Genomic DNA, 10,615 nt, shown 5'->3' with positions numbered 1-10,615 from the left:
GAGAGAAAGGGAGACAGGGGATCCGAAATGGGCTCCGTGCTGACAGCAGAGAGCCCCATGCAGGGCTTACTTAATTAAACCCATGAACTGCGAGATTGTGACCTGAGCCGAAGTCTGACGCTTAACCCAGCCACCCAGGTACCCCCAGGCTTTTTTTTTTTTTTTTTTTTTTTTGCTTATTTAACTCTTTTGCATATGTTCTCTCCCAAGCAGTAAGAACCCCAGGGAAGTTTCAGAAGTTCCAGAACCATCTCACGAGATTGAAACAAAAATGGTGGTGGGAAGCTTGTCCCAGAGGAGTGTCATTAGAAACATCCCTGGGGTGATGAGTTGGTTTACCTTCCATCCTGGAAAGGGCCAGAATTTCCCAGACCCATTCTATGTATACAGGGAGGGCACCAGGAACTACCTCCCTACCACTTTACCCACCAATGTCCTTTGAATCAAGCCCAGAGAAGCTTCTTGGATCTTAGTCCCCAAAATTAGAGGTGTTTAAAAGATAACAGTGTTTCAGTAGGAATCCTGGCTCCCCAGGTACTGTTTAGTTGGAATTAAGCTAAATCTCCTTTGAAGTCTATAAATTGTATTGCTTCCATCATCCAAACTCTGTTCCTCCCACGGTTAAGACCCAGGAGTTGAGGAATCAGTCTTGATAATCTGCTTTCAGTATTTCTCCACACAGAACTTCGGTGAAATCGAAAGGTCACCCCGAACTTAACAAAAACTGTTATACTAAAACATTTTTCTCAGGGGCGCCTGGGTGGCTCAGGCATTAAGCATCTGCCTTTGGCTCAGGTCATGATCTCATAGTTCATGAGTTCGAGTTCTACATCAGGTGAGCTCAAGCCTGTTTTGAAAGCGAGCAAGAAGGGGAGGAACAGAGAGAGAGGGAGTGAGGAAAGAGAATCCCAAGCAGGCTTCTTGCTGTCAGCGAGGCTCCTGACTTGGGGCTCAGTCTCCAGAACCATGAGATCATGACCTGAGCCAAAACCAAGAGTGGGATGCTTAACTGACTAAGCCACCCAGGCGTCCCCTTAAGTTTATGTTCTGAATACCTCTGGCATAACAGACTTCTAAAAATCTGAAAGAGCTTAGGAAATAAAGAAAAGGAAAACATCTAGAACGGGACTCATGAAAATGGTCAAATCTTGGCCTTACACTCCTGCATTTATTTCAAAGGCTTCGTTAAAAAACAAAACAAAACCCAACAGAATGACAACAGTACCTATTTGAATTTTAGGTGGAATATAAGATATATAGAGAAGAAACCTAAAAACAAGCTGAGTAAAGAATCCTTGAAGTGAGGTGTAATGCAACTTCATCACTTTATTCAAATCTTCAAAATAGTCTTTATTCTACATTTTTAGTATAAAAAATCCACAAGTTAAGTGCACCACAGTGTAGAGAGAGACATACAACGCTGAACTTCCATAACAGTCAATGGTACAGTCAAACATCACATGTACAGAACACAAAATTTAGATGAACTGAAATTATAAGATAAAATAAAATAAAATCCAATTTCAGAAAACAAAAATCAAAATATTAAGGATCCCTGAAATATTCTTAACCCTAATGAGATTTCACTGGACTCAAGTCATTTTGTAGTGAGGGATTCCTAATATGACCCCATTAACCCAGCTTAGGAGTTCTTGGGAGCCGTGAGTGCCTACATCAGATACTCTGACGATAAATGGTGACCAATTTTTGGATGGGAAAACGTCCCCTAATTTGGCTCTAACGTCATCAGGCTTTTGAAATGCATCCCCCTCCCTGCCCCGACATTTTAAACAAACTTGTTTACAGTACAGTTTGCATTGATACCCTTTGTTCAAATACAGCTCTCAGGTTTTCTGGCACCGAAGCAAATTTGGGTTTAGTTCACGGATGAAGAGACAGCCTACGAGGAAGGTCCGAGAGGCACCCTCCACTTTTGCCTGAGGAGACGCAAAAAACAGAAGTGATGGGGTCCGTGCTTGGGGCACAGAAGGGGTTTCAGAGGATCCTTGTGAAAGACTAGTTAAAAGATGGCAAGTGGGGAGAAGTGCAAGGAGAGAAGGAAGTTAGTCTGACTGGCTTTCTGTCCTGCACCATTGATTCAATGGAGATTGGCGGGAAGGAACTGGAAAACTAGGGTTGAGGGTGGGACGTGGGGCAAAGGATGGAAAGGGAAAGGCAGACAACTAATGCGTTTCATTTATAACAAGTAATAGAAATCAAAGACTTAAAGGAGATTAAAGACCAATCAGAATAATTTGGCAACTTTAATTCTTAGGAAGATCAAAGTTCCCTCCAAACCTAATTTGATGTTTTATTACTAAGAGCAAAGACCAGTATGGTACAGTATTACTCCAGAGGAATTCAAGGAAGATCCTTAGGGCTGCTTCACCCACATTCATTTTATGAATGGATGCCTCCCCTACCTCGAAATGCTTTAAGGAGGTACTGCTACCATTACATGGTTCCTTATTAAGTTTGAAAAGTGCCTGAAAGTTTGGGCACCAGAAAGACACCCCAACAACATGTGTCTAAACTGCAACTTCAGGTTAATATGACTAAAGCAGTTACATTGTGAGAAGTGCTGAAGGTATGTGATGTCTTTCTCGGCACAGAGGTGGCCTTGGTTCTTCACCAGATGGTGTAGCCACCATCTGAGCCACCCATGAAGAAGTTTCCCTTCCGCTGAGTTACGAGGACATTGGCTCCCTGCATGACTGCAAGCTGAGCAGCATTGGGAGGGCATCCAGGGGGTGGAGGCTGAAAGGAAAACACAAAGGTTGACTGGGCATAGGGCGGCTGAGAGGAGGGAAGTGGGCACAGGTGAAAACGGGATCCGTTAAGAAGACGGCAGTATGCTGACCAATCACATCTTAGAGCTAGTTCTGCCACCAATTTGGATTGTAAAGCAGGTCTGGATTTTCTGTGAACCCAAAGATGCAAACAGGAAAGAGCCTACCACTCATCCAAAGGCATTCCCACCTCATTTCTAGTATATGGTTTTGAGTGGCTGGCCCCAGCAAGAGCCATTTGGGCTCTAATTCTTATGCAAGGGGGAGCGAAGCAGGAAACATAACTAAAATCTCTAGTATCTTTCCAAATGCTACTTAATAGGGATTATGGCAAATTCAAAGTAAATGCTTATGGAATGAATAAGGAGTATTACTAGCCCGGTACCAGAATGGAGCAGAAAGAGCAGCAGACAGCACTCCTAAGACAGGAAAACAAAGGAATCTGGTTAACGGAGACCCCAGGGAATGTACCTGATGCTACTGACTTGCCACAGTTCTCCTGCCCCCTCACACCTGACTCCTGGATATCAGTGCTCACACCAGTACCACAGCTACTGCCCAGGCGTGGCGAAAGGATGAATATGTAATCTTTTCAGAAAGTTAGAAGACACAAGAGCTGAGTTTTTCTGATAAGGTCATACTCACAGGAATGTTGCCAGCAGCAGCCCCAGCTCCAAATCTGGCACCTGCATCGTACCCTCCTTCCACCAGCACTGCTGAACCAGGTGGATAGATGGGACCAACTGGATAATAAGCCATAGGGATTGTGGAACCTAAAGGTCCAACAGCCACAGACTGGGCCATGGGAAGATACAGGGAGGCTCCAGGAAACGCAGCCGACATGGTGGGGACTGTGGCAGCCCCTGGGTGCACAAAGCTCGGACGATAGAGCTACAAGAGGCAGAAGAGAAGGCCACATGTTACTTCATGACATTCCAATTTTAGAGCTCTTAATTCTCCTTAGGTAGATTACACTCTAAGTTACACAGGCTGCCTTTCCATTGCCACTCAATATTCTCCTGGATCGCTTCCTGCCATAGCTAATGTTAGACTCAAGGAACACACACTCATCTTCTTAACCTCAGCCTGTGCCAAAAGATATAATCAGATAATGCATTCTCAACCCCAAAAGAAACTGCTGAAGTATACAGGGTTTCAGATTATTCATGGCAGCACTCTCTCCTGTGTGTGGGGAGTAAATAAATATGTGAAGTCAGGCTTAGCTCAGGGCTGAAAATGTGATCCGAAGAGTATTCAGTTCAAGTCGAGTAAACTGGGAGCACCTCTGAGTAGGCAGGCGGGGCATCAGTGTAGGGTGGAGCCTGAGGAAGATGCAAGGTCTGAGGGTACACTGGATTCCCAGGAGGCTGCACAGGGTAGGTTGGCTGTGTCGGATATTGACCTGGAAGACAAGGGGTGGGGGAAAATGCATGTTGCCTATCACACAGAACCACCAAAATGGGGCAGAGCATACTGGGTAGCTAACCTAGCGGCAACAAGCAGGAGATGTGGGAACAGACTGCTCTGGAGGGCCTGATTTCCGGAACCAGGAAAATAAGCATTCTCTTTGCACCCTCTTCCCGGCCTATACCCGAAGATGCTGGATTCTAAATCGACAGGAAGGCGCTCTTCCCGTTAGCATACACTGGTGTAAGGGAAAGTCTAGCTGGGCCCAAGTTTCTTTCACAATGCAGGGCAGGTCTGGGCACCCGTGCCTGCCAATGTACCAACGGTCTATCCTGCCTCTGCTCTAGGTGGTCTTCATAGGCCTGGTTGTAACTGGCCAAGACCTCGTTGAGTCACAGTGGCTACAATTATTTACCCCATCGATTTCCTACTCAAGGTCGACTTCCAAATAAAGTGAGTGGTGGAAGTGAACCTTCAGACCCGAGAGAAGGTAAATGTCCTGAGGAACAACAAAGGATCGTATTCTGATAAACACTAGGGCAATCACAGGAGCCGGGAGAAGTCCAGGCCTCCATCGGAGGGAAAGGCGAAAGAGACCTTTCTGGCCCCCTGGCCCGCCCACCAGCGCCGGCACCTCACTAGTTAAGCCCGGGCGCCAGCCTCTGGTTCCGGAGCGCGGCGCCCCGCCTCCGCTGGCTCTCCATTGGCCTGCCCAAATCCCTGCTCTAGCTCCCCATTTGCTCCTGCACATGCCTATCATGACAAGCCTTTCCCCCCACCCCCCAACCCCTCCACCCGAGCCCGCAGCTCCAAACTGCGCCACAGAGTTTAAGGGGGAAAGGGCCGGGAAGGAGCGAGCAGCCGTAGTTCGGGGATGACGAAGGCTTCTGGCGCAGCCCCCGGAACTGCAGCCGGCCCAGGAGCGAGGCTCAGCTCGCCCCAAGCTTGGCGTTTGGCGACCCTGGGGTCCGGGCCCGCTCGCTCCAGGCTAGCGCTGTTCCCCGCGACGGCCCCAGCCGCCCCCTGTCCTTGCCTTTGCTGTTCATGGTGGCTGCTGGTCCGGTTCGGCTCGGCGTCGCGGACGGTTATTTTTTTCGTCCTCTTCCTGTTCGTAGTCACTTCCGTGTCACGTGACGACTCGTCCGCCTAGCGTCACCCGACGCCTGAGTGCCGCTGCTACCGGAAACTCCGCCCCTTTGCCCGGCCTCCAGTAGCTAGAGGGAGGGCTCGCGTGGTCCCGCCCATTGCGCGCGTTGGCTCCGCCCCTTGTGTCTTGTCTTCCAACCCCCACCCGCGTCCCAAGACGCGAAGAAAACCAAATACAGGTATTGTCTCAAAACAGGATTTTTTTTTTTTTTTTTCTCTTTTGGGCGCTCGGAGGCAGGACCATGAAACTGTTCCCCGGAACTTTTTTCCACCTACGCGCAGCAACTCAAGGTCACCTCACCTTAACAGCCTTTCCATAAAGGGCATAGATTGCTACTTACTTCTCTACCGGCCTGAAATGTGCTCCCCAAACCTTGGCCTATCGCGCAGTTTCCCTCTTAGGAAACCCAGCTTAAGCTTCTGCTGGGTCAAGATGTATTTTGCCAGTCCAGCCGTCATCTAGCCTTTTCTGTGGTAGACTCTCAGTCCAGTCTTCGCTGCCTTGTCTGTTCCACCGACAGGCTGTCAGTATTTACTTCTGTGTCCTTTCTTTGTTACTAAAAGGCAGGGCATGCAGGCTCTGCCGTGCGTCCCCCACAGCAGCTAGCACTAAAACTGGCACGCCCGCGGTCCCCAAGGAGTGCTTGTGGCCCTGCCCTTAACTTCGGCACTTATTACAGGTGACCTGTATGGTGCTTTGTCTGTATTTTCTCCATATCGGTGTTTGGCCTCTAACCTCATTTTCCTGGTGAGCAAAGATGCCATCCTTCAGGACAGCAATTAAGGTTTTCCTTCCATCTTTCATTTTAAAATATGCCAACAATGTGCAAGTACAGAGATGGAACTGAGCAAGACATTTTTAATGTTCAGATTAAGACTAGTATCGAAAAGCCTATATTTACCTTTTCCTGTATGTCTGCCTCTAATCTTGAAGGCAGCGTGGTGTCACTCCTTCAGCCTCTTTGTGAAACGCTTAACAAATGCCAGGCACTGTTCTAAAAGAAAACAAGGCCCTTGCACTCTTGAAGCTCACCTTCCTATGCAGGGGCTTGCAAAATTTTTGGCCACAAATCCACAATAACATGCTTTAAATCATGACTCAGCACACACACATGTTTACAACAAAATTTTTTGACCTCGTACTTATCCTTGTATGTACAACTGCACTGTAGTATTTTATATTCTATTTATTTTTTTCAAATCTGGTCGCAATTTCCCATCCCGTTAACAAGTCAGGACCCACAGTTTGAAAAACACCTTTTTTAGTAGACTTTTATCTCCAGAGCCTTGCACCTTTTTTTAGGCTGAAGTTTGCGATCAGTAATTGGGAAGTCAAGGAGTGAATAAATCCTTGAAGGTCGGATCACACCTTCCCTGTGCCCTAACTTTTCCAAATCAGATCCTAACCTGATTCCACCCCAGAGCCTGAAACTGGAGAAGTCACTAATCTATCCCAACCCCTACTCACGTTCAAGGTGTCAGAAAATACAGAACTGAACCTAGGAAAGGGAACTTCCCTTATTTCTCTCTGTGGGCTCTCAGAGACCCTAAAAGTGTGTTGACTGTAGCAGTCTGTCAATGAGAGTATAAGAGGTGGTCCCTAAATCAAGACACTAGTTCTGTTCTCACTCTGTCACCTGCTGACTTTAGTCCTCTTCTACTCAGCTCCCACTTATTCGCCACGACTTACTTATTTTTAATTTTTTTAAAGTTTATTTATTTTGAGAAAGAGATAGCATGAGTGGGGGGAGGGGCAGAAAAAGAGGAAGAGAGACAGAATCCCAAGCAGGCTCCACGCTGCCAGCCTGGAGCCTGACGCGGGCCTCGAACTCTTGAAACCCGAGATCATGACCTGAGCCGAGACCGAGAGATGGACACTTAACCAACTGAGCCATCCAGGCGCCCTTCCCTACTATTTCTTAATCAGATCCTGCACCGGTGACCTTACAGGTGTAATCCATTGAAGGCCTTTAGCAGACTGAAGAAAGCTGCAGGTCAGGAAACAGTATCTCAGGTTAAGTAGTTGAACTAAGTTACACAGCTGCAAAGCCAGTAGTCCTACTCAGGTTTGTGTGACCGTCCAACGTCGTTTTTAATTTATTTACACTGTTTAACCTGTTTACATTGTTTTAAATTCCATCGCCTCTCAAGAGTCTCAGTTTTATCATCTGCCAAAAAGGTCACACAATCCTTGTGTCACCTCCAGCTCTAGACTGTTTTAGGGAAGGACGTGAACAAAGGGAAGCCTGAGAAGACAGAGGGGAAGTGGGCAGAACTGATAATCAGGTTGTACATTTTGGTCAGGCCCTACCAGTGTTAAAAACTCAAACACTGGGGCGCCTGGGTGGCCCAGTCAGGTAAGCGTCCGACTCTTGATCTCAGCTCAGGTTCAGTCTCAGGGTCATGAGTTCAAGCCCCATGTTGGGCTCTGTGCTGGGCATGAAGCCTACTTTAAAAAACAAAAACAAACAAACAAACAAAACCACAGGGGAGCCTGGCTGGCTCAGTCAGTTGAGCATCCGGCTTTGGCTTAGGTCATGATTTCATGGATCATGGGTTCAAGCCCTGCATCGGACTCTGTGCTGATAGCTAAGAGCCTAGAGCCTGCTTCGGGTTCTATGTCTCCCTCTCTCTGTGATCCTCCCCCACTTGTACTCTCTCTCTGTCTCTCAAAAATGAATAAACATTAAAACACACACACACAGATACTTCTACTGGATGGTAAACAGCCATTGTCCTAAGTTGTCTCCCCAAGCACACCTGTCTGCTCTGACCCCCACTGGAATCCATCTCCTGCCCAGGATCTCTCCATGGTCCAGTGATGAAAAGGTAAACTATGACACCCAGGAAGCCTCCAGGCCCTACCTCCAGCGAAGGCAAGCTGCCCTCAGATTGGTCAGTGCTGCCTCTACAAGATGTTAGGTATTTTGCTTACCACTCTGGGACCTGCGCATAGAGCAAGCTAGGGCAGAGCCAAATGAGATTCCCAAGAGAAGTGGAAGGGTACAAGCACAGCTTCTCTGGCAGGTGGGCCTAAGGAGAAAGTGGCTACTTTCTTAGACAAGAGTCAAGAGGTTTTCTGTCTTCTTCATTCTCCAGGGTCCCCCAACCAAGATGAAATGTTCATTTGGTCATTTATCATACATCCTTTCTTGAATTAATTTAACAACTATTTATGGAGCACCTATTATGCGCCAGGCCCTGTGATAGGCACTAGGGACACAATAGTGGAGAAGCAGGCTTAGTCCCTACCTTCCCAGAACTTAGTCTAACTAATGGGAGTGACAGAGAAGTAAACAGATAATCATAATGCAGTGTGACTAGCGCTGACATAAGGACAGTATGGGGTGTTAGGAGAGCACATAGACTAGGTACCTAATCTCTACTGGGGTCAAGTAGGGCTTCCTGCTGGCAGTGATGTTTGAGATTGAAGGGTGAGCGGAAGTTAAGGAAGTGAAGGGAATTCCTCAAAGGAACAGCTTATGCAAAGGCCTGGGAAGTGAGAGAGCTTACAGAGAGGGAGGACATGAAAACAGTTCAGTATGGCGGGAACGTGGAATGGGAGGTGAGAACTGGTAAGACGTGATGCTGAAGAGGTCAACAGGAACCAGACCACTCAAGGGACCTTGGAGCTCACAGAGGATCCTATCTTAAGACATTGGATTCTATCTAAGGGCACCAGTTAGCCACTGAAGAGCTTTCAGAGAAAAGTGACATGATCCTGTTTTAATTTTAGAAATAGCTTTCTGCCTCCAAAATGTAGACTAGATTAGAAAGGGACAAGAGTCGAAGTGTGTCTGGGAGAGCAGTCAGAATACCAATGTAGTAATTTAAGTGAGTGATGATAGCAGACTGCCCGCGGAAATAGTGGTGGGGTAGAAAGAAGTCAGGGGTGGGGGGAGGGCGTTCCAGAACTCTTTACAAGGCAGAAACAAGCAGGCTAATACTCAGGATTAACGTCCAGGATTAGTTAAGAGAAATACTGTGAGGGATGAAAACTACAAAAAGTGAAAAGACAAATGACAAATTGGAGAAAAGATATTTGCAGTTTGTATCACAAGCGGCTAAGCTCCCTGTCCTAGAACTCACGGAGATCAGTAAGCCACTAGAAAAAGTAGCAAATGACATTTACAGACAGTTCAGAGAAAAGTAAATATAAATAAATGGTTTTTAAACATATGAGATGATGTTCAGTTTCACTTTTTTTGTGTAAGTTTATTTATTTTGAGACAGTGAGTGTGGGGGAGGGACAGAGAGAGGAAGGGAGAGGGAGGACCCCAAGCAGGCTCCACGCTTGTCAGCACAGACCCTGATGTGGGCTCGAACCCATGACCCCTGAGATCATGACCTGAGCTAAAACCAAGAGACGCCTGACTGAGCCACCCAGGCACCTCTCAACTTCATTCTATTTAATAAGAAAAAGGCAAACGAAAACCGTGCAGACACCATTATCAGATTGGTAAAATCCAAACATTTGCTAACTTCACTCTATTTGCAGGGCCGTGACCAAACAGACACTCTAATTTATTTTTTTGTTTTTATTTTCCTAAGCTGTTATTTTAATTTCACTTAACATACAGTGTAATATTAGTCTCAGGTGTATGATACAGTGATTCAAGCCTTCCCTATGACCCTAGGTGCTCACCACAAGTGCACAAGTCCTTAATCCCCATCGCCTATTTCACCCAGCCCCCCTCCCCTGTGGTAACCATTAGTTCTCCATAATTAAGTCTGCTCCTTGATTTGTCTTGCTCTCCCTTATTTTTTCATTTTGCTTGTTTGTTTTGTTTCTTAAATCCCACATGAGTGAAATCATAACAGTATTTGTCTTTCTCTGACTACACTCTCTTGCTGGTGGGAATGTAAATTGGTATAACTCCTACTGGGTTAATTTGGCAATATCTATTGATACACGATATCTATCTATCAATACACATACCATCCCCATTTCTAGGAATGATTCCTACAGATAATATTTGCACTCATGAGAAACACTGTGTATAAAGTGTTCACCGTAGCATTGTAATAGCAAAAGATTAGGAATAACCCATATGTCCAATAATAGGGAAGCAGTAAAACAAATCCTAGTACAGCCATACAGCTAAATATTCCGTGGCTGTAACAAAGAATGAGAAAACTCTCCAAAATATTTTTAAATTAAAAAAAAAGAAAGAAAGAAAGAAGAAAGAAAGAAAAAGAAAGCTTCATCACAGTGTGGTTAGCATGATGCCTTTGGTAAAAGGGCAGGAAAACCAAGAATACTCTAGTATTTG

The 10,615-nt window shown here is 46.2% G+C and overlaps 1 protein-coding gene across 2 annotated transcripts; it reads right to left on the bottom strand.

Annotated features, from left to right (window-relative positions):
- Window positions 1–1,301: 1,301 nt before the first annotated feature.
- Window positions 1,302–5,333, bottom strand: DAZAP2 (DAZ associated protein 2). 2 transcript variants are annotated; one of them, XM_047065370.1, is made up of 4 exons: window positions 5,230–5,333; window positions 4,073–4,191; window positions 3,512–3,680; window positions 1,302–2,757 (listed from the first exon to the last, which is right to left on the bottom strand). In XM_047065370.1, the coding sequence occupies exons 1-4, from the start codon at window positions 5,240–5,242 to the stop codon at window positions 2,435–2,437; spliced, it is 624 nt and encodes a 207-aa protein (XP_046921326.1). In that variant the 5' UTR covers window positions 5,243–5,333; the 3' UTR covers window positions 1,302–2,434. The 2 variants fall into 2 exon arrangements, with proteins under 2 accessions (XP_046921326.1, XP_046921325.1); XM_047065369.1 differs by having other exon boundaries at window positions 2,479–2,757; window positions 3,435–3,680.
- Window positions 5,334–10,615: the final 5,282 nt, after the last annotated feature.

Source organism: Lynx rufus, unplaced genomic scaffold (assembly GCF_022079265.1).
Source record: "Lynx rufus isolate CCGP_SWC_20201006 ecotype Redwood Valley unplaced genomic scaffold, mLynRuf1.p SCAF_7, whole genome shotgun sequence".
Taxonomy (NCBI): Eukaryota; Metazoa; Chordata; class Mammalia; order Carnivora; family Felidae; genus Lynx; species Lynx rufus.
The sequence above is the reverse complement of the archived record's forward strand: the minus strand, read 5'-3'. Positions and strand labels throughout refer to the sequence as shown.

Excerpts from the sequence above, each read along its gene's own strand:
- DAZAP2 (XM_047065370.1), bottom strand. Across the intron at positions 3,681-4,072 it reads CCCCGCCTGCCTACTCAGAG|CTCTATCGTCCGAGCTTTGT; the intron begins GTGCTCCCAGTT and ends TGCCTCTTGTAG. Across the intron at positions 2,758-3,511 it reads TGGTCCCATCTATCCACCTG|CCTCCACCCCCTGGATGCCC; the intron begins GTTCAGCAGTGC and ends TTTTCCTTTCAG.